Source organism: Sminthopsis crassicaudata, chromosome 2 (assembly GCF_048593235.1).
Source record: "Sminthopsis crassicaudata isolate SCR6 chromosome 2, ASM4859323v1, whole genome shotgun sequence".
Taxonomy (NCBI): Eukaryota; Metazoa; Chordata; class Mammalia; order Dasyuromorphia; family Dasyuridae; genus Sminthopsis; species Sminthopsis crassicaudata.
Genome location: NC_133618.1, coordinates 272,594,577 through 272,621,435, shown reverse-complemented (window position 1 = coordinate 272,621,435; position 26,859 = coordinate 272,594,577). Strand labels below are relative to the sequence as shown.

General features: G+C 34.9%; 1 protein-coding gene across 2 annotated transcripts in view; it reads right to left on the bottom strand.

Annotated features, from left to right (window-relative positions):
- Positions 1-956: 956 nt before the first annotated feature.
- The window catches only part of GANC (glucosidase alpha, neutral C), a 58,759-nt gene continuing 32,856 nt past the window's right edge, over positions 957-26,859 (bottom strand). For both annotated transcript variants that reach the window (XM_074289368.1, XM_074289369.1), the window contains 11 exons: positions 25,826-25,969; positions 22,010-22,106; positions 20,093-20,194; positions 18,815-19,058; positions 17,582-17,646; positions 16,130-16,206; positions 12,920-12,994; positions 9,852-9,965; positions 8,202-8,314; positions 7,368-7,471; positions 957-6,531 (listed from right to left, as the gene is read on the bottom strand). In XM_074289368.1, the coding sequence (XP_074145469.1) occupies positions 6,422-6,531; positions 7,368-7,471; positions 8,202-8,314; positions 9,852-9,965; positions 12,920-12,994; positions 16,130-16,206; positions 17,582-17,646; positions 18,815-19,058; positions 20,093-20,194; positions 22,010-22,106; positions 25,826-25,969 (1,245 nt within the window). In that variant the 3' untranslated portion in view covers positions 957-6,421. The remainder of the gene's footprint in view (positions 6,532-7,367; positions 7,472-8,201; positions 8,315-9,851; positions 9,966-12,919; positions 12,995-16,129; positions 16,207-17,581; positions 17,647-18,814; positions 19,059-20,092; positions 20,195-22,009; positions 22,107-25,825; positions 25,970-26,859) is intronic.

The following is a 26,859-nucleotide window of genomic DNA, read 5'->3' as shown; positions in this document are numbered from 1 at the left end:
ATTTAAACTTATTGCATCTTGTTTTTAATCACTTCATTTCTGAACATATTTCTCCTTTACTGAGCTAGTTATTCCTTGTAACAAAGAATTAAAGAAAAAAAAAAGGGGAGGGGAAGAAGTTCAGCACAACTAATCAATTATTTAACCAAAGCTTTCAGCATATACAATTTTCCATAACCCAGTATGAAAGGATTAGTACTTATATAGCACCTACTATGTGCCAGGCACTGTGCTAAATGCCTTCACATGTATGATCTCATTTGATCCTAACAACAATCCTGTGAAGTGTTATTATTTTCTTCTTCTTCTTCTTCTTCTTCTTCTTCTTCTTCTTCTTCTTCTTCTTCTTCTTCTTCTTCTTCTTCTTCTTCTTCTTCTTCTTCTTCTTCTTCTTCTTCTTCTTCTTCTTCTTCTTCTTCTTCTTCTTCTTCTTCTTCTTCTTCTTCTTCTTCTTCTTTTTTAATAGAGAAAGTTGAGGTTAAGGTAAAGAGGTTAAGGGAGTAAGTATCTGAGGTCAAATTTGACTCCAAATCTGGTATTTCTATCTATTAAATTACCAGCTAGCAAGCAAAGAAATAATTTTTCTTATTTGTTCTTTAGGACCACGCTTTGGTCATTATAATTATTCTGTGTTGTCTTTTTTTTTTCTGGAAGGTTAGAGGTAGCTGGGATGGGTCTTTGCCATTCTCATAGTTGCAATAATTTTATATATTATATTAATAGTTCAGATTACCTCATAACACATTAGTTCATGTATTGGTTCCTGTATTTCTCTGAATTCTTCATATTTTTGTTTTTTATAGAACCATAATAGCTCATATTTATGAGCCATTGTTTATTTAGCTCTTCCCCAAATGATAGGCATTTACTTCCAGTCTTTTATGATTACAAGAAGTGCTGCTATAAATATTTTATATGTAGTTAGTATGTATATGGTCAATCAGTCAAGAAACACATTTTTAAAATAATAGTTTTTTATTTTCAAAATATATGCAAAGATAGTTTTCAACACTTACCCTTGCAAAATATTGTGTTCCAAATTTGTTTCTCTCCTTTCCCTCCCACCCTCTCCCCTAGACAGCAACTAATCCAATATATGTTAAATCCATGCAATTCTTCTAAACATATTTCCACATTTATCATGCTGCATAAGAAAAATCAGATCAAACAGTGAAATGAGAGAGAGGGAAAAAAAAAAACAAGCAAACAACAAAAATGGTGAAAATGCTATGTTGTGATCCACATTCAGTCCCCACAGTGCTCTTCTAGATGCATATGGCTTTCTCTCCATCACAAGTCCATTGGGATTGGCCTGAATCACCTCATTGTTGAAAAAAGTCATGTTCATCAGAGTTGATGACCATATAATTTAAGAAACACTCATTAAATGCATGCTATATACCAGGCATGAGCAAATAGGTGATACAATGAATAGAATACTAGGCCTGGAGGCAGGAACTCTGACTGAGTATAAATCTGGCTTCAGACACTGGGCAAGTCTCTTAGCTCTGTTTACCTCAGTTTCCTCATCTGTAAAATGAGCTGCACTCCAAGACTTCTGCCAAGAAATCACTAAATAGGGTCACAAAGAATCAGACATAACTGAAGTAACTGAACAACAATAACAAAATGTACCAGGCATTATGCTAAGCATTAGAGTCCCAAAGAGAAGCAAAAATGCCTGCCTCTTAAAGAGCTCACATACTAATTGGGGAGATAATATGTAAATTGACTAGATACATACAGAGTAGATGGAAAATAATCTTATAGGGGAAGGCACTAGCTGCTGGGGAGACTCTAAGAAAAGCTTCTTCCTGTAACTGGGAATTTGAATTGTGTCTTCAAGGAATGTGGGGAAACTAAAAGGCAGAGATGAGGAGGGAAAGAGCATTTCAGGCATGGGGGACAGCTATTGTAGAGGGATGGATACCAGAGGTGGAGTGTGGTTTGTGAGCTGGCTAATGTGGCTAAATGGTTGAACCCATGGTAAAAGGTAAAAAGAAGCTTGGCAAAGTAGGGAGTAAAAAGATTATGAAGAACTCTAAGTGTCAGAGGATTTTATATTTGATTTGGAAGGTAGTAGGGAGTCACTGGGGTTTATTGAGCTGTGTGTGGGTTACATGGTCAAACTTATATTTGAAAAAAATCCCCCTAAGAACTCAGAGGAAGATGGACTGGAATGGAGAGAGTCTTGAGGCAAGGAGACTAATTACAAGTATACTACAATAGTCCAGGTAAGAAAGAGGTGATGATATCTGGATGAGGATGGTTACTAGGTTAGCAGAGGCAGGGGGACTTGGAAGAGTGCTACTGTTAAGAAAAAAATTATGAGATGCAGCAATTATTTGGATATATGAGGCAAGTGAAAAGAGTTGAGAATGACAATGAAGTTTGTAAGCCTGGGTGACTAGGAGGATAGTGCCTCCCTCAGGAGTAAAGAAAGGTTTGGAAGATGGGACAGTTTTGGGGGAAAAGATAAAGAATTTTGTTTAAAAAAATTCTTTTTGCCCCTTTCAGTTTTATTGCTGTGCTTTGTTTTTAAATTACACACACTTAGAGACCTCTTGCAACTAAACAAAACAGTTAAGTAAAACTAATAATACAATGACGAATTTCATCTGAAAGTGAAGGCAACATTTCACATTTGTAGTACCCCTCCCCTACCTATTTAAAAAAAAGATTAACAAAAAAATTTTTCTCTCCCATCCACAATCTACTCATTGAAAAAAATACCAAATTTTTCATAACAAATATGCATAGTCAAGTAAAGCAAATTCCCTCAATGGCTGTATACAAAAAGAATATATGTCTCATTTTGAACCAAAGCCCAATATTCTCTGTAATGAATAGCATGTTTCATCATCAGTACTCTAATTTGAATCATCAAGGTTCATTGTACTGAGCATAGTTCTCACAAGCTTTCAGAGTTGCTAATTTTTATAGTGTTCTTGTTATTATATAAATTGTGGTCCTGGTTCTTCTCATTTCATTCTTTGTTAGTTTAAAAAATTCCTCAAAATTGTTCATTGAAAAATATTGATATTATAGTATAAATTGTTTTCCTGGTTCTACTTCTAATTACTTTATATAAATCTTTTCATGTCTTTCTGAAATCATCTATTTCTTCATTTCTCATACCACAATAGTACTCCATCAAATTCATATCCCATAACTTAGGCTTTCTTCTCAGTTATTGGACATTTTAATTTCCAGTATTTAGCTACCACAAAAAGGATTGCTATAAATATTTTTGGACATAGAGGATTTATGCTCTCTCGTTTGGGTATTGGCCCGTTTTTGGGAAACATGACTTCTGTTCTGAACATGCTGAGTTTGAGATGCCTAAAGGAATTCACTTAGAATCTGTTTCCCAAATATGTTGGTGATGTGGGACTGCAGCTTAGGGGGAAGATTATGACTGGATATGTGGATTTGGGAATCATTTGCATAGAGGTGATAATTAAATGCATGGGGGCTAATGAGATCATTAAGTGAGATAATATAGAGGAATGAGAAGAGGATCCAGGATAAAGCGTTGGGGATACCCTAGATAGTGGGGATGGCAAGGAGAGAAGTGAGAGTCAGCAGTATCACAAAAATCTAAAGAGGAGAAAGAATTCAGGATGAGATATTCAACTGTGACAAATGGTAGAGGTCAAGAAAGAGGATGAGTAAGAAAACGCCTTTATGTTTGGCACTTAAGAGATCATTGGTAATTTTGGAGAGAGATGTAATGTTGAGATCAGAAGTTAGACAGTAGAGGGTTCAGGGCAAAAGAGGGAGCGGAGATATCAAGAAGACATATAGATTATGAGCTAGTGAGGATGGGAAGGGATAGATGTGTAAGATATAGGCGACAAAGAAGGAGACTTGGGAGAACCCAAAAGCTTGAGAGTGGACAAATAGTGAGGGGAAAAGAATCTGGAAGGGGATGTGTTCAAGAGTGATGAGGATCTGGCCTAGCCAAAGAGACAATGGACGAAGATGGCTGGGTTCCTTGAAGTGAAGGAGAGGGGAGAAAAGGGAGCTCCTGACTTTTGGCCAGCTGAGGACCTCAGCTGAGAGGATGGGTGTGAGAAGGGAAGGGACAGGATACTACTGGAGGGCTGAGGAGATGAAGAGGTCTGGACTAGTCACTGTGGGAAGAGTCAGACAGCAGACAGATTAGGTAGGAGTAGAATGAGTCTTGTTGCAGCAAGGATCCAGCTGAGGTTTGCAGTAGATCCAAAATGGCAGTTTGGTGATTTTCCCCCTCAGCTCTGGTTATTCAACAATCAGTGAACACAATTAATAGAGCTGATGACAGGATTGGGCTTGGTAAGAAGTGATTGTTGAAAGGACAAGGAGGCAAGGGCCAGGAGAGTAAGAGACAGTGTAAGGCTAAACTGATTTACTCGGGAGAAAGATAGGGTTAGATTTTAACTTTAATCTCTTTGCAGTATATACCTAGCAGTGAAGTCTGTGAGTCAAAGGATGTGGGCCTTTTAGTCATTTCTTTAGCATAATTCTAAATTCCTTTCCAGAATGATTGGACCAATTCATAGTTCCATCACTTTGTATTAGGGTTGCTGTCTTTCCACAGCTCCTCCAATGTGAATTATTTCCATCTTTTGTCATCTTTGCCAATTTGTTAAATGAGAGGTAGAGTTGTTTTGATTTACACTGGTCATTATTGGTATAGTGGTACAGTCTCCACCAGAGCTTAAGTTAGGAAAGCTTGAGTTCAGACCCGATCTTAAGACACTTATCAGTTGTGTTACTCTAGACAAGTCACTAGAATCTCTCTACTTCTGTTTCCTTTCCTATAAAATGGGGATAATAATAGCACCTACCTCATAGTGTTGTGAGGATCAAACAAAACATGTTGCAAATCTTAAAGTGCTACAGAAATGCTAATTATTATTATTATTATTAGGAGCAATTTTTATATGGCTGTTATTCAATCATTTCCAATTCTTTGCAATCCCATTTGGGGTTTTCTTGGCAAAGACAGTGCAGTGGTTTTCTGTTTCCTTTTCCAGCTTATTTTCCAGACAAGCAATTAAGACAAACAGGTTTAAGTGTCTTGTCCAGGGTTACAAAGCTAGTAAGAATCTGAAGCCAGAATTGAACTCAGATATTCCTAACACCTGTACTGGCATTCTATCCACTATGCTACCTAGCTGTGCTTTTACATGGCTAATAATTTGTAATTCTTCTTTCAAGGCCTATTTTTCAATCTCTTTTAACAACCTATTTATAAGAAATGCTCTTGGTCTATAAATGTCTTAGTTCCCTGTATATCTTAGTTTTATCAGAGACATTTGATGCAAAGCTCTTTTCATAATCAATAGCTTCCATTTTTATCTACTGATTGCATTGCATCGATTTTGTTGCACTGAATTTTAAAGATTGGGTGCTGGAACAATTGGAAAAGCTTCATGGAGAAGATGAGACTTTAACTGGCTTTTGAAGAGTAAGAGAGACATGGATAAAAAGATAGTATGTGGGGACCAGTAGAAGCAAAGGTATAAGGTCAGGAGTGACTATGCCATATGTGGAGGACAACATGGATTCAGAACACAGGGTTTATCTTCTAGAGTGATGTGAGACAAAGTTGGAGGAATAGGGTGATCTTGGAAGGGCCCACTTACTCCTTGATATGTTAAGCAGTATAGACTCACTTTAGTTCCTTGAGCTGGAAAGTAGTATTTATGTATGTTACTGAAAAAGCAATAATGATATATGGAAAGCTGCTTTTTAGCCTAGGAGGATGCTCAAGATTAACCTTCCTGAGTTAGTTTAGGGGAGAAGTATTTTTGTTCCCTTCAATCCAATTTCTAGACCAAAAAAGCTCTCAGCTGCCATTCAGGGTTTTGTTTCACTTATCCCAGAGTGGGTGTGATATAATTTCAGAGTGCACACCACATACATATGGCAGAATTCCTGTATTACCGCAGCTGTCAGCTTTGTCTAAGGTCATGACTCCCTTCAGTGGTATGGCCTGGGACAGGCACAGATGGGAACAAATCCTACAGAGCTGCGCCCATCCATCCCTCTATCTAAAGACTGCTCCACCTGACACAGGAAGGAGAGACAGCTCATTGTGTTACAGTGTTTGGCACTGTTCCATCCCAAATCATGATTTTGATATTAAAAATATGAAGCAATAACAGTCATTTGCTGTTTCTAGGTTATTTGTTTCAAGGAAAAACACCAGCTTCTGACATAATAAAATCAAAGCTATCATGCCCCAAAAATTGAAGAAAAAAGAAAATGTGAAATAATATCATGTCCCTTCATCAGCTGTTGTTCTGTGACCAATGAACGGTCTCTTTGAGCCAGGCAGGAGCTCGGTTACAGAGAGCTTTTGACATCCTCTAAGATCAATTCTATTTGAATAGCCTTTCCTTCAAAGGCTGTGAAAGTCCTGCTTTTCTTGTTACTTGACATGGATCTCCCAATTAGCACCAACATTCAATGAAAGTTTTTCCAGATGAAGCACGGCTGTCTTGGAGCAGTAGGTAAAAACCACCTGCTTCTCCTGCCCATCTAAATTTTAAGAGAACAAGAAGAACAAAAAAAATCTCTAATAGGCCTTAATGAGGGAAAATGTTTTCTCTGAAGTTTAAAATGAAGAATAACAGTGACAAAAACTGTCTATTTAATATGTAGAGTGTTCCATTCAAAAAAATCCCTGGCCATACTAGCTTTGTCTATGTCTCTTAAAAAACTTATAAGGTGCTAAATCAACCCTAGTTTTGAGTATGATATTAGTTGGAAAGAAACTGGCACATGAATATAAGGCATTTATGTAAGACAGATACCAAACTTTGACTTGCAGGTCTATGCCTGTTAATATGATCTATTTACAAAAACAAAAAGGGCAATGTGGAATACTGGACATGGCACTGGTTCTGCCACTTTACACTTGTGTGACTTTGGGCATGTCACTTAACTGTTTATGCCTTAGTCTCCTCATCTGTAAATAACTGGGTTGGATTAAATGACCTCTAATGATCTTTCTTTGATCCTATAATTAGGGTTCACCTGTGACTCAGAATATCTAACTGTAATAAACCTAGGACACAGCTTAGAAATTATTTCCAAAAAATTTATAATGTAGCTTTTAAACTGCAAGAATTTGATATGGATGCATATTTACAGATTACAAATAAATTAATCTGTTGACTAAAAAGACCAATGGGGGTATAAAATGAAGGAAAAGACCAGTAGATTTGGCCTCTATTAACATATAGATGAATGAGAAAGTTTGCTCTTCCAGGATTAGTCACATTCTTTTCACACCCAAATGCTAAAACTTTTGCCCCTCCAAAAATAAATAGTAACAGAAAGGTGATAAAGCAAGGAATGGCCCATTTTCTTACCAGAAGAACTGGTAGTCACAGAGGAAGGCTGCTTATTGATGCCCAGGATTAGGATTTTTTCTATCACACACTCGCTGTGGTAATGACCATTTTCATCTGCACAGCTAGAAATAGATATGGTTAACCTCAAATGAAAAAATGGGATGGAGAATGAGGAAGGAGCTAAAATAAAATCACATAAATTCATCACCTGGTTAGTCCTTCCAAGTAAGGATCTCTGTAACCACCTGAGGTTAATATTATTCTCCCTTATATTTGCCCCTCCAAGCTGGATAAAAAAAAATCCAGGTGGCATTTTTGATTGAGATGCACAAATATAAGAAATTACTTTTAAAACAGAGGTTTGAACAACCAAGCTATTGAATGCAGTAACTTCCCCCCTTTTACTGTGGTCAGCCAATTATTTTGTTGGAAGTCATTGAAGGTCAAATGTGACAAGATTTCATTGAACTTCAGATAGAACTTTTTTTTTTTTTAATGGGGAAGAAAAAATATATGTTGCATAAAAATCTCCATAGAAACCTTTTGGTATGCCTTTTTAAAAATGTTGTTCTTTGTACATTAGCTATACATTTGGAAGCAGCTAAAATGTGTATTATAATGTGTTTAAACTTTTTGGACATGTATACATATATTGTATTTAATTTATACTTTAACATATTTAACGTGTATTGGTCAACCTGCCATCTGGGTGGGGGAGGAAAAATTAGAACAAAAGGTATGGCAATTGTCAATGTTGTAAAATTAGCCATGCATATATCTGGTAAATAAAAACTATTATTATTTTAAAAAAATTAATGTGTTTAAAATACACAGCCTCTCAGCTGTCATTACCTAGAGGACAAAATACCATCACAGAATAAAAACTTCCTATGAAGGAACTGCTTTTGATGGAGATATTGGAATGAATGTCCATCATCAAGGTAGAGTTCACCTTTTGCAGAGCCCTGGAAAAAGAATGACAGTTATAAAATTTAGTTAGCCATCATTCCCAAGGTAGGACAGAGAAGTGAGAAGAGAATAAAGTTCGTTCATTCAATCCCACAAACATTTCCTGAGTGTTTAACAGTTAAATCCAAGCAATGATGCAATATGTGACAGGCACCGCAGGCACTCAGAAGGGAGAAAACTCACTGGAGTAAATGCTTGTGTGGGTCTCTATTGGGGAAGACCTGGCTTTGACAACCAAGTGCCAGGACTCCTTAGGGCATAAGGGAAATCAACCACATCCTGGAGCAGTACTGGGACTCATTTCTTACCTCACCTTAATCACTATCAGGCCTTACCTCAGTCAAACTGAGACCTGGGAAAGACCTTAGCTTAAAAAAGCCGAGATCTCCCCCTGCATCCAGGGCCCTCTCCAGTCCTGATCTGTGTTTGGCCCCTGGACCCAGATGGCTCTGCAGAGGAAGATGAGACAGGCAACCTTGCCCAACCTCCCTCACTGAAATCCAGTTCCCTGGCACAGCATACACCACGTCCCTGACATCATGGTTCCCTTCAAGAACTCAGGACAAACAACAGACAGCTGTGTGATCCTAAGCAAGTGGTCTCAGACCTCAGACATTCACTTGCTGTGTGATTCTGCGCAAGTCACTCAGTCCTGCTTGCCTCAGTTTCCTCATCTATAAAATGAGCCGGAGAAGGAAATAACAAACCCCTACAATATCTTTGTCAAGATGATCTCAAAATGGGGTCAAATGTGACTGAAACAGGGCAATTTTCCAGGTCAGGTGTACTTAAGACAAAATATTTTTAAGTTTTCATTAATGAAAGGGGTTCTCTGTCTTGACAGAATTATAGATAATTCACAAATTCATATGGCACCGAGGTGAGCAGCCAGGATGAGGCTGTGGAGATGCCCTGTCTAGTACCCTAAAACTTGGAACACCTTTATAGTGGCTCTTAGCCTTTGGTGATTGTGAGCCATTGAAGTCTTCTCTATGACCAACCCAGCCATTTTATGATACCAGACAACATACTGAAGTTTTAGCACATGTAACTAATTCTGGGATGAGAAACACTAAGGATTTCTAATATTCCCCTAGAAGATGTCTTTCCAAATTGTCAGATATTCATTCAGAATAATACTGGGTATGCCAGGATAAGGGGATTGAATTAGTTGACCTTTAAGGTCCCTTTCAATGCTATGCCCATTACTCTATGATCCTATAATTAGGATTCACCCACAACTCAGAATATCTAACTGTAATAACATGAGAGACAGATTATGACATAACTTTTAAATCCAAAGGATTTGATATTAGACACTGAATACCTTAATAACAACAATAATGGTGATTCAGAAAAGGAAGTAAAAAGTTCATTTTTAAGGCCTATATATTAGAAATTGTCTCTTTGGATATTTCATGGAGGGAGTTTCACACTTTTACAAGCTTTATACCATACATTCAGAAAGTCATCAGTAGAAAAAGCAGAGAAATAACCAATAGAAGATATGAGAAGGAAATAATTCCTAAGTACTTTGGTGTCCAGAGCAACAAGGAGTTCATATGGGAGATGGGTCATCCATCCTGTGGATCTCCCTAAAGCAGTCTTCATCGGTACCACACTTCCACCTCGCTGAAACACAGGTATCTATAAACAACAGAAATGTTAGGGAAGAAGAATTTAATTAAGAAAATATCAAGGTGGAACTATAGATATCTTGCAATGAATATCCATGTAAAGAGAATGACTTTTAAAATTTTCATTTACTAAGGGAAAATAATTGCTTCTTTCCAGGCTTTTCTGAATCAACTCGCTTATTACATTTATATACCACAATTTGTTCTGGCATCTCCTCAATTTCTAATTTTTTGTCATCACAAAGAAGAACTGTACATGTGGGTTCTTTTCCCTTTTCCCATTAGTGATGCTGGTTCAAAGGCTATGTACGGTTTTATAAGCTTTTGGGCATAATTCCAAATTACTCTCCTGAATAAGTGGATCACTTCACAACTCCATCAACAATAAATTAGTATTGTTTTAGTTTGTATTTCTCTAATTAATTATGATTTAGAGCATTTTTTCAAAGAACTATAGATAACTTTAATTTCTTCTTCTGAAAACTGCCTGGTCATATCCTTTGACCATTTAACATTCAGGGACTGACTTGTATTCTTATAAATTTAACTCATTTCCCTATATGTTTTAGAAATGAGGCCTTTACCAGAAATATTGGCTGTAAAAATTGTTTCCCATCTGTCTGCTTCTCTTCTAATATTGGCTGCATTAGTTTTGTTTGTGCAAAATCTTTTTTAATTTAATTTAATTAAAATTATCCATTTTTCATTTCATAATGTTCTCTACTCCTTGTTTAGTCATAAATTCTTCTCTTCTCCAAAGATCTGACAGGTAAATTATCCCTTGTTTTCTTTCTTTCTTTCTTTCTTTTTAAATTAATTTAATTTTTATTTTATTTTATAATTATAACTTTTTTTTTGACAGTACATATGCATGGGTAATTTTTTACAACATTATCCCTTGCACTTACTTCTGTTCAGATTTTATCCCTTGTTTTCTTAATTTGTTTATAGTATCGCTCTTTATGTCTAAATCATAAACCCATTTTGATCTTATTTTGTTATAAGGTGTGAGATGTTGGTTTACACCCAGTCTTTGTCATAGTGTTTTACGGTTTTCCCACCAGTTTTTGTCAGTTCTTAACCCAGAAGCTGGAATTTTTGGATTTATTAAACAGTAGATTGCTATAGTCACTCACTACTGTGTCTTGTATACCTGACCTATTCCACTGATTCACCACTCTCTTTCTTAGCCAGTACTAAATGGTTTTGATGATTGACACTTTGTAATACAGTTTTAGATGTAGTTTAGGTAGGTCCCCTTCCTTTGCATTTTAATTCCCCCCTTTTTTTTTTGACCTTTTGTTCTTCCAAATGAAATTTCTTCTTATTTTTTCTAGCTCTAAAAAATAAATTTTTGGCAAATTGGTATAGCACTGAATAGATTAATTTAGGCAGAATTGTCAAAATATTTGTGTTGTAAAGTAAAATTTAATAAGTCATCATTAAAATATTTTAAATAGCATTTAAAATTTACAGACAGAACCATCACTGAAGTATTTCCTAGAGGCCTAGTTTTCCCACTAAATATTTCTAGTCATGGTCCTGTGGAAGGAAATGCTAGGTGGCATGTCAGGCTAATTACTTTTTCTTTCTGTTTTCAGGACTACTTCATTCATATGACTCACATATTCAAATGTATGTAGAGAAATTACATGTGAGAGACAAGAGATTGGAGAATGACCCTGACATATTAGGGAAGGTTGATAGAATTGAGATGTTTTTGGAGAAACATTTGGGGATGAGGTTATTTCTCTTTAAATTCTGAAGCTTGTTTTATGGAAGAAAGAGTCAACATTCTGCTTAACCCTAAAGGATAGAGCTAAGAAAAAAGGCTTAAAGTTGCAAGCAAATTTGGCTTGAAATATGAGGAAAACCCTCATCTTGTCCCAAAGTGGAATAAGTAAGAGGCAGAATATTCTTCTATCATTAAGGATCATCAAGCCAAGATCAGATGACCATTTGTCAGGAAAGTAGGAATGTTGGAGAGGGGATACATCGTTAACATATACATTGCACTAGATAAAGTAGGAGGTTTGAGAAAAATTAATATTATACTATTATATTAACAATTAATTATTAATTTGTCATTTCCTGTTTTTAAGATCTCAATCCTGAAAAGGTAAATGCATCTACATCAACTGGTTGGTTATTAAAAAGAAAGGACAAATGGGGCTAAGTTCATTCCAGGAAGTAATATATCAGTAAAATGAAACTTTCAAGAGTAGGCTTGAGAAAGAAGGGATACACCTTCATCCATAAAAGTGTCAGTCTCTGAAAGGCATGAATAGTTATGCAATTATTCCTAGCCTCCAAGATACCTTCTGGTTAACTAGATTAAGGCTGGGCCCCCACTCAAATGGGAGCCTGGCTTTTATTTATCCCAAAGGCAGGAGGAGCTAGAGATGGTTGGTTCTCAATACTAAGAACTACCAAGAGTCATTTGGGTCAGTTTTTTCATTAGAATTTGAAGTAAACACATTCATGAAAGAGAAAACTTGCCAGAGAGGAATTTCCAGGGGAGAAATGGCATCCCCTTCCCAGACCGCTGAAGATGGCTGAGTCTCAAGATCAATCCACACTGTCAGCAAGAGGAGCTGAAGATTTTCTAGCCCAACTCCTCATTAAATGTCTACCAGTCAGAGTTGAGTTTCACTTGTCAAGGATGTTCACTGTCAGAAGGAACACACTTGATTTAAAGTTTTTCAGAGTTTTCTTTTCTGTCTTTTGTTACCAAGAGAAACCACTGACCATCAATTTATTGAATATTGGCTAGTGTACTTAATAATTAGATTATTAATACCCAGAAACTTTGTCTCTAAGTATTTTTACTCACAACAGGTTCCTGTCAGTGGTTTGTGTGTAATTCTGCATACTTCCCACTAAAATGGAACATGCCACTTAGCAAAACTTTAGAACATTTGGATGAAAACAGCAGATTAAAACAGTGGTCTAAACATGACTTACTCTATCCAAGGCTATGGGAACCTTCAGGGTACGTGCTCCTTCCCAATGAACAAATGTCCGAAAGTCATACCAGACCTGAATAGAACAGATAATACAAAAATATATTAACAAATTTTCCTTAAACAATAAATATTAGTTCATCTAAAATCCAAGTACCTAGGAAATTCAAATAATTGGATTTGTTTTTATGGATAGACAGTAAGAACATGTGCTTCCATCAAGACCTTAAAAGAATGAAAATTTAAGTATGGAATAGGGCTGGTTAGTGTGCTGACTAAACAGCTACAAAAGCCTAATATTTTTGGTGCCAGGAATGACAGTATAAGGGAAAGAAAGGCAGAAAGGGAGAGGAATTAGAAAGAAAAAGAAATCAAGAAAGAAGGAAAACTGTTAGAGGGGAGTCAATTGCAGCAAATGAAATGTCAGTGGCTGGATAAGGAAAAGAAAAAACAAAATAAATTAAAAAAAAAAGAATCTTAGGAAGAATATTTATATTAATATATACATATATGTGTATATATCTGTATGTGAGAATATGTATACATAGCTAAAGATATATTCATATTGTTATTGTTCTGTCATTTTTAAATCATGTCCTACTCTTTGTGACCACATTTGGGGTTTTCTTGGCAGAGATGCTCCTTCTCCAGCTCATTTTACAGATGAGGAAATTGAGGAAAATAGTATTAAGTGACTTGCCCAGTCACATAGCTAATAAATGAAGTCACATTTGAACTCGGGTCCTAATTCCAGGCCAGATGCTTTATCTATCTGCCCTATATATTATATATTGTTGTAACATACAGTGAAATAATGTGGCTACATCTTGGACCCCATCCATGGGTCTCTTGAAGTTAATTACCAAAGTACCAAGGGTATTTATGAAGTAATTTCACAGAACAGAACCTGGATGAGTGTAGAACTTGGAGTCAGAAAGTTTGAATCCTGCTTTAGACACTTACTAGACATTGGAGTTCTTTGATTTTGTGACAATGTAGATTAAAGAAAAGAATCCCCTGGCTTGAAATTAACTCCACAGCTTGGAAAAATCCCATATTGATTTTTGTTTTTTGATTAAAAGGCTATTTCTCTGCCTTAGTTTTTTAACTAGCCTTAATTACAATTCCTGTTAAAGACCTTAGCTTGAAAAGCCCAAGGTCTCTCACTTCATCCAGGGCCATCTCCTGATGTCACCCTGATCTATATCTGGCCATTGGACCCAGATATCTTTGGAGGAAAAAGTAAGGCAGGTGAGCTTGCACAGCTCACCCTCACTGGAATCCAAGTCACTTCCATGTCATGACATCATCTTCTTGATGCCATGGTCCTCTTCAAGAACAAGGGAGAAACAATGAATGAACAAATGAGGTGTGTTACTCTGGGCAAATCACTTAATTTCTCTTCTTCATCTCTAAAAAGAGAATAATAGCATCTATTTTCCAGGCTTACTGTGAAATTCAACTGAGATAATATCTGAAGTGTTTTGTAAACCTGAAAGCCTTATATAAATGCTAGATTTCTTCTTCTTGTTCTTTTTTTCTTCTTCATTATCATCATCATGATATCTGTATATATTTATGTAACCACATTTGTAGTAGAAGAAGCAGTGAATTCAGAGTCAAGAGTCCAGGCTTTAAATCCTGACTGGTATTCATGATATATGTGACTTCTATAACATAATATAATACCCTTAACAGAAGAAGAATAAGCATAACACAATATAGAGAGAAGTGTCTTAAGAAATAAATATTGAAAGATTATTAGTTTTAATTATTTAGGAATCAATTATCTTGACTAGCAGTTCTCAGATGTTTTGGTCATAGGGCCCCTTTACTGCTAAAAACAGAGAATCCCCAGTGGCTCTTGTTGGTGTAGGTTTTATCGATTGATAATACAAATTAAAATATTTTGGTATTATTATGAAAGTAGTTAGACCTCCTGAACTTCCTGAAAAGGTCTTTGAGGGCCAATACTCTATATTATAAGGGTTATCCAGGTCTTGGTTTCTTTTCTTGTTAAATTTTCTTTTCTTCTCTTATTTTTATTTAAGCAGTTCTGGTAAAAGTCTGAATATGAAAAAGAAAAGTGAAACGATTATCTAAAATGTGACATATAAGTATGTGTTATGTTTATCCTTCTGTTAAAAGTATTGTGTTATATTATAGAAGTCAAATAGCTCATAACCACCTGTGGATTTGAAATACACACACATACATCCATATATACACATACATATATCTAAATTATCTACACATATTAGATAATATCTATCGTTAGCTAGAAAAAAGTCAGGAAGACCTGAATTCAAATTCAGCTTCTGACATTTCCTAGATGTATGATCTTAGGCAAGTCACTTAACCTTGTTTACCTCAGTTTTCTTACCTGTAAAATGAGTTAGAGAAGAAAATAATTGCTCCATTTTCTTTGCCAAGAAAACCCCAAATATGGTCACAAAGAATGGGATACAATCAAAACAACTGAATAACAGCAATATGTATGTATATATTTATATATGTATGTGTGTGTATGTATTTCTCAATACTGATGTTTAGTCTACACCTTCAATTTCTTGCAGACCTAATGGCATGCTGAACAAAAGTTCTTAATGAATATTAAAACTTGGTTATTACACTTAGAAAGCATATTTTCTGGAGATTGGTTTCTGAAAATTATGTGTATTTAGACCATGGATAGTCAATGGTATGTTAAAAAAATTTGCTACCTTTGCAGATTTGTGCTACCATGTTCCTTGTCCAAATGTCCTCCAAAGCCATAACTCTATAAGTAATGACCAGCTGTGTAGTTAACTTTTTCTAGTACAAAGGAAGGAGGAAGAGAAGGGAATAAGCATTTATATAGCACTTTACAAATACTGTCTTGTTTGACTCTCACAACAACTGTGGGAGGCAAGCATTGTTATCATCTTCATTTTTACAATAGAGGAAATGGAGGCAAACAGAGATTAATGACACAGCTAGAAAATGTTTTGAGACTATATTTCAACTCAGTCTTCTTGACTCCAAGCCTAGAGCTCTATCCATTGTACCACCTAGCAACCATCTGGGAAGGTTCTATCTGGGGTCAGCCAGTGATGAGAATCACAGGGAAGTGATGGTGATATAAAATGGGAAAAGGACAACAATGACTTTTTTTTCTTTAAAGAATTATGGACATATATCATGTGTGTGATAACTTATAATTTATTCTTACCTCTACAAACCCAGGCAGAAATACATCAACCATTGTGATCTTTGGTTCTGTGACTGGATGTATTAGCAAAGCACTTCCTTAAAAAAAAAAAAAAAAGGAAAATAGTTTTCTTTTTCTTTTTTTTTTTAAGTTTTTCTCATTTTATTTTTTAAAAATTCAAAAGTATTTTATTTTTCCAAATACATGTAAAGATAGTTTTCAATATTAGATTTTCTAAGACTTTGTGTTCCAAATTTTTCTTCTTCTCTCCCTTACTTTCCCCTTCCCTAAGACAGCAAAAAATCTGATATAGATTAAATATAGGTCAAATACGTGCAATTCTTTTAAGCATATGTCCATATCTGTCATGTTGTATAAGAAAAATCAGACCAGAAAGAAAAAACCATGAAAAACAAAACAAACAAAAAATTAATTGATTGGTTTAATTAGAGGTCTGAAAACCTTGTTTCTATTCTTTAAGGTTTAAGGAACAAGTGTCATGAAGATATGTTTGTACATGTAGAGAGGTTCAATGATTCAATAAAAAATATTAGCATACATCATCCCTATCGAATCCAACTGTCTCCACCAGCCAGAACACTCCCTGAGAATTTGGCAGGCAATGGAGAGAGCTGCCAAGAATTTCAGGCCCCTGCAGTATTACTGAGGTCACTGTGGTTTGAAGGGTCCATGAACCTCCCTCAATGCTGAACAGTGGATCATTGCGTCAAAGATTATAGGATCATAGATTTAAAGTTGGGAGAGCCCTTAGAAGATCACCAAATCCAAACCTGTCATTTTACAGATGAAGAAACTGAGCCAGGGTGGCAGCTAAGGAACAGACCTCAAATTTAAATGCAGGTTCTTTGACTCCAAACCAGAGTTCTTCTATTTGTTGTTGTTGAGTCTTTTCCAATCATGTCCACCATTTAGGGTTTTCCTTCTCTAGCTCATTTTTTTATTATAGCTTTTTATTTATAAGATATATGCATAAGTAATTTTTCAGCATTGACAATGGCAAAACCTTTTGTTCCAACTTTTCCCCTCCTCCCCATCCCTTCCCCTAGATGGCAGGTAGACCAATACATGTCAAATATGTCAAAGTATATGTTAAATACAATATATGTATACATGTCCATACAGTTATTTTTCCAGCTCATTTTCAAATGAGGAAACTGAGGTAAACAAGCTAAAGTGACTTGCCCAGGACCACAAAGCTAGTAAGTATCTGAGGCTGTATTTAAACTCAAGAAGAGGAGTCTCTTTGACTTCAGGCCTGTACTCTTTTCACAGGGCTACTTAGCTGCCCCCAAAACAATATTAAGATCTTGCTAATAAATTAAGTTATAAAAATCTTTTAGTGGAATTTTTTTCTTCTTTGTACTTATGTATCTTTTGAATGTTCTAATGTCATAAACTTAATGATAAGTTTTTTGGTTTATTATAAGAAAGTGCAAAGAATATTCAGCTTACCTAACATGTACTCATCCTCCACACCAAAAGTTTCTAATTCATTTGGAAATTCTACCCAGAGAGGCCTGGGAAAAAGAAAGAAAAAGCTTTGTTTCTTTTATTCTTCATTATTCACATACATACAATATTTCATAAAACTTTAAACAGGTTTGGTTTTTATTTTAGCTGCAACCAATAAGAAAACTATTAGAAAAGAAATCAAGATTTTAGAATTCAAAATTCCAAGAGCAGTTGATATAATTCATCATTGTTTTATGTAAAGAAAAAAGTCTTGGTCCAAATATTCCACTTCTATATCTAGTTCTAGGATCTATAAATCTTTACTACCCTTTCCCTTAATATTTACCTATTTTTTAATTATGTAGAACAAGCAAAACTTTAGTAAAAACCAAAATTATAAACACTGAGCTTATTTAGGTCACTGATAATCACTGCCATCATTGACATGACACCAGTGGATTATATTGGCAAAGCAGATTGGAAAGATTTTTTAAAGGGTTCAGTTCAATTTTTTGTCCAGTTATTTGAGAGATAATTAAGCTGATTTTTTTTTAAAGGCCAAAAAGTTGACTTCAACTTGAATATGACCTTATCAAAGATATACTCTCATTTAGTTAGTTTTTCACTTTTTTTTTTTTTTTTTACAGGACACTTTGGGAGTACATGTTTGCTTTCTTTAAAATTCCGAAAATTGTTTCTTTTTTTATTGAGACAAAAAGATCAAAAACAAATCATTACAAACCAGGCCTTTGAAATTGTCCAACAGACGGGCATGATTAAAGCAAAAGCATCCCAAAATTCAGTTCTATAATACATGAACTAAAGAAAATTACAGTCACTCTTTCTCTTTTAGAAATAGCTTTAGTTCCTTTCTAAAAATCAAATAAGATTTTAATCATAAAGCCAGTAACATATTTTTAAAAAATAATAATAGTTTTTATTTACCAGATATTTGCATGAGGAATTTTACAACATTGACAATTGCTAAAACTTTTTTTCCAACTTTTCCCCTCCCCCCAGTAACGTATTTTTGTTTTTAGCTACTTCATATTCCCTACAATGTCTACTATGCCTTATACAGTGAATTGCCCATAATAAATATTTGTTGAGTGGTTGCTTGATTCAAAATATGGATTTCCTTCACATATGTAATTACTCTTCCCCCTGTTCCTGAAATGATTTTTTGTCATTTGCTGAGATGTAGGACACCTCAATTGGATGAATCTTTTTTACCTCATGACTGGTTCAGAAGCCACATGTGCACGGTAGAACAAAGTATACCAATAAGGCAGGAGGGCATATCTCTCTTTGATGGCTTCTCTGATAAGCTTGGTATGTTCCTCTCCAAATAACCAGGGTTCACGTCGCTTTGTGTTCATGGTAGCATGGCCTCGGAAGAAGGGCTGATAAGCTCCAGCCTGGTACCACCGCACCAGCAACTCTGGTTCTGGATCTCCAATGAATCCACCTACATCAGCTGGTTATTAAAAAGAAAGGCCAAATGGGGCTAAGAGTATTCCAATAAATAAAACATCACTAAATACATTAACCTTCAAGAGTAGCAAAAGAAAAAAAGCTATGTCTTCATCTATAAATACCAAGATAACAGAGTAATTAGGTATCTATGGCTCGAAAGACATTCCCTCAAAAGAGGGAAAAAAAGACATTATTTCATTGTGAGATGAAATATTCTATATTTCCTTGAGGTCTGTAGCTACCAGAAATCATAACAGTAAAAAGTTCAGCAAGTGTGATCATAAAATTACCATGGGTAACTGATTTAATTTAAAAGCAAAAACTAGACCAGAAGTGAAATTATACAAAGAAATGAAGATAATCCAGATTAGACATTTAGGTGGTACTACTCTGGGCCAAGCAGAGCTCTTGGTCCATAGTTTAACCCATGATATGAAAACTGGTAAAAATTGATGCATTTTTATAAAAAACGAAATGTTTAAAATAAGGCCAGGAGTAACAACTGACTCAAGAACAGTAGTTATGGTTTCAATGCCCAGATCTCTCAGCTATAGAAGACTCACAGTAAGTGGGGAAGGAAAATGTGATCAGCAAACCCTTGGGCTGCCACTGAATTTTAAAGGCTGACTGGATAGATGAGCTTCTGTGAGACTGAGATATAATATGTTAAATTTTTAAAGATCATAGGATATCACTAGGCTTTGTGGGGAATTGAACAGTGCTTTTATCTTTGGGTATCATCTCTGTGCAGGCGAAAGGAATGGGGGCAGCAAGGGAGAGCAGCACTGAGGTTCTTTTCTGGAAACTTCCTTTTCTTCTCCATTTCAAATGGTGTGCTTTGCTTTGAAGTTTGCCTTCCACCTTTCCTTCTCTACTTTCTTCTCTCTTCTTTCTGTCTTTTCTTTTTCTCACTCACCCCTGCAAAAACTTTCCAAAGCAGCTGACAGGCAGAGATTTATAGTCAACATGGAAGAAAATACCTCAATTTCTTTGTTGCCCAACACGGTTAGTCCTGGGGATCACATTCTATCTCACCTCCACAAAAAGGAATACCAGCAACGCTAAGAGTCAACAACATTGGGATGGAAATTTTCAGGTAACCCCACTCTGATACGTTGTCTCCTGTCCATACTGCACCTAAGGCATGAGCAAAGAGCATGGTATTTAGAGGAAAATAACATTAAGCTATATTCAGCACGTAATAACTAAGCTCCTTAATTATTAACAAATTAGACACCAGTTAAAACTGTTATGTCTGTTATCTTAGAATGTACAAAAATATTTTTTTCACTTAAAAATCTTTGAAGTCGGAGATTGAGAAAAAATGATTATTTAACCTTGTTTTCAGTAGCATTTAAAAATAAAACAAAATAAAATACCATATATTAAATTTGACATGTACAGGAAGATTTGTTTAGGAAAGTAACTGACATAGGAAAGGTTTTTGAAGGTAGATTTTGAAAGCACTAAAATGACTCACAAAAGGAAAAATATCACTCCGTAAGAGCTCTATATAATTCCAGTAGTTTTTTTCCATTCTTATCCTGGTGAATTTATAATATTAGGGTAACAATTTTTTGTTATGAGTATTTTAGGATCACCTAAGGGCAAGAAAAATTACTTGGAAAAGCTTGTTCCTCTGCTTTTTTTTTTTTTTTTTTTTTACCATTTCTCTACAATTATATATATATGAAATAGAACTATATAATCATTTATTCAATTATTTAATATTTATTAAAATGATTGAAATATCCATGAATAAAAACTCAACATCATAATGTCCATTTGGACATGTTCCAAATATGTTTTTATTTTATTTTTGTTTTTATTTTTAATTTTTATATATTTTTATTTTTGTATTTTAATATATATTTTATATATTACATATATAAAATATATATTATTATATTTTTATTTTTAATGAATCAGTTATTTCTTCAGCAAAGTCTCTCTGAATAATGTACGTATGTCATAAAATTGATTAAATAAAATCCTTTCTTTAATATCCTTCAGGATCTATATACTGAATATAATGACCTTCTTATATAAAGTACTAAAGAACAAGCAGCCTTATGGTAATTAAGTTCTCAGAGTCAACTTGGTAAAGCAGATTTTTCAGTAATCTTTGTTAACAGATTTGGAAATGCTTATAAAATTTCTCCTCCCACATTTAGGTCACCTTTCTCATCCCCACTAAGATCCTTTCTAAGTGAAATTTCTGGGCAGGCATTATAATTTATTTCCTTTGGAAGTTAGTTACACCTAGGGTATGAGTAGTGGTTTTCAGGGAGACAGTGGGGGTGTCTTGTTTCCCCATAGTCCTGAGAGTGCTTTTGCTTCTGGAGAGCAGTTCCTCAGGCTCAGATACCCAGCCCCCAGCTATTTTGCAGGCTTAAAATAGACCTTCTTCTGTTAATGAGCAAGGTCAGTCAGATCTATATCTGCTGCTACCAGACTGTGTTCTGCTATAGACCCCGTTTAGAAGATTCTGACTCCTGGCAGGGGGTAGGGCTATTTTAAGCTATAGGGCTCAGTAGGACAACTGGGCAAAGAAAGCAAAGTCTGTTAGAAGCACAACTCCCCTAGTTCCAGAAATCTATGAGACAGCTCCATTGAAAAAGATGATCATCCCAGCAATGGAAGATATCCTGAAATTAACAAGCTAAATAATTAAATACCTACTCATTTCCCTAGCTGCTACTTTTACACATCAGACAGAACCAAGTAACCACATGTATCTTAGACTGGCATTGATCTATCTTAGAGTACTAAAATGTATTTTAAAAAATATCATTTTAGTACATGCTGCTAAAGGGCTTTTAAAAAAAAGCTAGCAAAAAATAAAGTTAAATTTAAAAGATATCATTATGTGTTATGTAAATAAATAGGAAAAAAGGAAATCAGGGCAATAATTCTGCCTTTTTGGGTCTGGAAAAAGAAGCCCATTCTTACCATATTTCTGAGATCCAGCAAAGAAAGAACGTGTCAAAACAAAGGGTCTCTCCTTCCCTTTAGATCTCTGGATCAGTCCCTGAGCTGTAGCCATTTGCTGAGAAGTCAAAGGATAATTATAAGTAAAGAGGTCATCTAATTCTAGAAGAATAAATGATATTTTTGTTTTTTAGCTCTTTGATTATTATTATTATTTTTTGCTCCTTGGGTGAAAAGCATTGCTGTGCATAACAGTAGCAAATAAACCAAAGATAAGGAAAATATGCCCCCACATTTAGCAGTTTCTGGCTCATCGTAGGCACTTAATAAATGTTTATTGAATTGAATTAAATTGAATATGGAAGATATGCAGTAAGTGCAGGTAGACTTGGATAACAAGTGATTTTTTTTCCCCTCCAACTTTCTCTCTATTAGCAAGTATTCACAATCAAGTGGTTGTCATGATATGATGAAAAGAACTTAAACTCTCCTTTAAGAAATTTACAATCACTTCTTATATGCCTTCTTAATAGGGGTGGGGGTGGGGAAGAAGGGAGAAAATCTGGAACTCAAAGTTTTAAAGACAAATGTAAAAAATTATTTTACATATATCTGGGGAAAACTCAATAAATTAAAAAAAAGAAACTTACAGGTCAAAATGGGTTCATAATTTAGACATAAAGGATGATATCATAAGCAAATTGGGAGAACAAAGGAAGGATAGTCCACCTCTCAGATATGTGGAAAAGAACATAATTTATGGCCAAAGAAGAACTAAATAACATTGTGAAATGCAAAATGGATAATTTTGATTATATTGAACTTAAAAGGTTTTGTTCAAACAAAACCAATGCAGTCAAGATTAGAAGAGAAACAAAAAACTGGGAAAAAATGTTTATATCCAAGGGTTCTGATAAAGACCTCATTTCTAAAACATATAGAAAATTGTACTCAATTGACTCAAATTGAGTACAAGCCATTCCCCAAATGATAAAGGATATGACCAGATAATTTTCAGATGAAGAAATTAAAGCCATTTCTAATCATATGAAGAATGTTCTAAATCACTACTGATTAGTGCAAATGCATATCAAGACAACTCTGAGGTTCTATTTCATACCTCTCAGATTGGTTAAGATGCCAGGAAAAGATAATGATATATGTTGGAGAAGATGTGGGAAAAACCAGGGCCCTAATACTTTGTGGAGTTGTAAACTGATCCAACTTTTTTTTTTAATTTTCTTTTCTTTTCTTTTTAATTTTATTAAAGCTTTTTATTTACAAAACATATGCATGGACCCTTGCAAAACCTTCTGTTCCAAATTATCCCTCGTTCCCCCAATGCCATCCCATAGATGGCAGGTAGTCCAATACATGCTAAATATGTTAAAATATATGTTAAATCCAATATATGTATACATATTTATACAGTTATCTTGCTGCACAAGAAAAATGTGATCTAACCATTCTAGAGAGCAATTTGTAACTATGCCCAATGGGTTATAAAACTATGTATACTCCTTGATCCAGCAGTGTCTCTACTGGGTCTATATTCCAAAGAGATCATAATAAAAAAAGGGAAAATGACCCATATATGAAAAAATGTTTGTAGCAGCTTTTTTTATAGTGGATGCCCATCAGTTGGAGAATAGCTGAATAAATTATGGTCTATGAATGTTATGGAATATTATTATTCTGTAAGAAGTGACTAGCAGGATGATTTCAGAAAGGCTTGGAGACACTTACATGAACTGATGATAAGTAAAATGAGTAAAACCAAGAGAACATTGTACACAGAAACAAGAAGATTATATGATGATCAATTCTGATGGATGTGGCTCTTTTCAACAATGAAGTGATTCAGGGCAATTCTAATAGACTTGTGTGATGGAGAGAGCCATCTGAATCTACAGAGAGGACTATGGAGACTGAATGTGGATTACAACATAATATTTTCACCATTTGTTGTTGTTGTTGTTGTTGTTGGCTTGCTTGTTTTTTCCTTTCTCATTTTGTTTTCCTTTTTGATCAGATTTTTCTCGAGCTGCATGATGTTTGAAAATATATTTAGAAGAATTATACATGTTTAACCTATATTGGATTACTTGCTGTCTAGGGAAGGGGGGAGGTTGGGAGGGAGGGAGAAAGATTTGAAACACAAGGTTTTGCAAGGATGAATGTTAGAAAACTATGTTTGTAGATATTTTGAAAAATCAATATTTTAAAATAATGTTTTAAATAATTATTAAAATATCATTAAATTATTATGAATTAATATTATTAAATTATTATTAAACTATTAACATTATTTTAAATAATAATCTATATTATAAATAAATAATAAAAATAATATTTAAAAAATAAAAAAACTTATAATCAAGATGTTTTATGGACAGTAAGAAATAGCAATTTTTATTGCTATTATTAACATATTTATATGGAATTTTATTCACAAAAATCCTGTGAGGTAGACAGTGTTAACCATTATTATTCCCATTTTACAGGTGAAGAAACTGAGTATGACATGCCAGTTGTCACACAACTACTTGCACCTAAACCTCACCTCGTAAACCAATATTCTTTCCATTGTACCCTGATGCTTTTTTCAAAATGAGAGTGATCAAAAATGGATCTACGCCAAATTTCATTTAAATTTTTCCCAATGACACTATCTACTTTGCTAATTAAAATTACTTATTCTTAGCTTTTTAGTGAATTTGTATTTTTGATCATTTAAAAAGATGGAAAAAATTTCCATTCCTCTTTTCAAATAGACCCATGACACGTGCCTTACTTCTTGGACCAACTATAGTATTATCACGACACCTTGTGGCTGTACACCTAAGTTACAGAATCAGCTTTTTGGAAATTTAGAGTCAACACGTATTTATTTTAAATGCCTACTATATGCTAGATACTATGCTACTGAGGATAAAAAGAAAGACAAAATAAAATAAAATTTTAAAACTCCCCAAAGAATCCAGTTTCCACTGTCAAGGAACTCATACAAACAAATACAGGATAAATCAGGCAGCTGAGGTGGTGCCACAGATAGAGTGTTGGATAGACTCATCTTCCTGAGTTTAAATCTGGTTTCAGATACTGTGTGACTCTGGGCAAGGTACTTCACCCTGTTTACCTCAGTTTCCTCACCTGTAAAATGAACTGAAGAAGGAATGGCAAACCAGTGCAGAATCTTTGCCAAGAAAACCCCAAATGGGGACATGAAGAGTTAGCCAGGGAAGCCAAGAGACAAAAATGAGGAATTAGAGAGGTCCAGGAATGAGGGACCTATTGCCAATGAAAATACTCCAAGACAGTAGATGGAGTATCTTGTGTGAGTCTTACCAAGGAGGGCAGCCTTACTGAATCAGAAACTATATGCAAAGTTTTAGGATGTAAGAACACTGGAAAGGTGGGAGGGGAGACAAATTATTGAGGCAGCTACAAGGTGAAGAGTTCTCCAATGAAAAGCAGTATTACCTGGCTCTTATTTCTTATGTTTTGTTTTGTTGATTTTTTTTGCGAGCCAATTGGGGTTAAGTGATTTGCCCACATCACATAGCTAGTAAGTCAAATGTCTTGAGGCGAGATATAGAACTCCTTACATGGATGGGGTGAGGGGAAGGAGGGAAAAATTTAGAATAGAAGGTTTTGTAAGGGTCAATGTTGAAAAACTTACCCATGCATATGTTTGGTTAAAAATATATATATATATATATTTAGTAAATATAAAATATAAAGAACTCAGGTCCTTTCCATGTCCAGGCTAGGTGAGGTTTCCCATGTTCACTGGGTCATCTAGCTGCTCTACTTCTTTTCTTTTGTATGTCCTACCTGATAAAAGCCATATATGTTATGAAGGTCTCTGTGCTCCCAATTGCCATAATGAATAGCATTCTTCTCCATGGTCAGCTCTGGCCCTCTAAAGACAGAGGGTTCATTCATATCATTCCATACAAACAGGATGTCACTAGACCCCTACAAAATAAGAGTCACAGTCACAAAAACATAAGTGATGGTGATGGAGATTACAAGAAATGACATAGAAAGTTTAGTGCTTATAAAATTTAAACTTACAACATTTTCACTTGTCTGCTCATCTTCAGACAAATACCCAATTTCAGGAGTTTCCTAACCCTTGTTATGTCAGAGATACCCTTTGAATGTCTGATGGAGTCTACACAACCCTTCTTGGAATAATGGTTTTTAAAAAAATCACAAAGGAAATGCTAAGTTTCAATTAGAAGCTAATAAAAATAAAGTTGTAATTTTTTTCCAATTTAAGTTTTCAGACCCCCTGAAATTGGTGGATCCCAGGTTAAGAACCTAGGTTATAATTTTTGGGAAAATTATATTACAAAATTAAATTATGTCATCTTCCATAAGCTTAGCTATTTGCTACCACTAAGACAAAACCATTGCTAGGAACAGCAGTTATGTGTAACAAAAGCCATCTAGTTACACCAATTTTAAAAAGAGAAAGCCTTATGCTATTAGACATAAGATATTGTATATTCTTATTTTATTTTGTGTTTTTTTGATGAGACAATCAGGTTAAGTGTCTTGCCCAGGTTCATGCAGCTAGTCAATTAGCTGAGTTTGGATTTGAATCCAAGTTCTCCTGATCCCAAAGCCAATGTGTTATCTACTGTGCCACCCAGCTGCTCCAATATTGCATATTGTTGAATAAAGATGAAAACAACAAATTGAGGAAATTCATTGCCAAGTCACACCATTAATGTTTCTCCACATACTGAATTCCCGCAGTCTGAGCCTTAATCAACATCTCTTTGCTTGCCATCTTAGTCTGTTTTTTTTTAATTATTTTTCCCCAATTTCAAGTAAAAACAATTTTTAATACTCTTTTT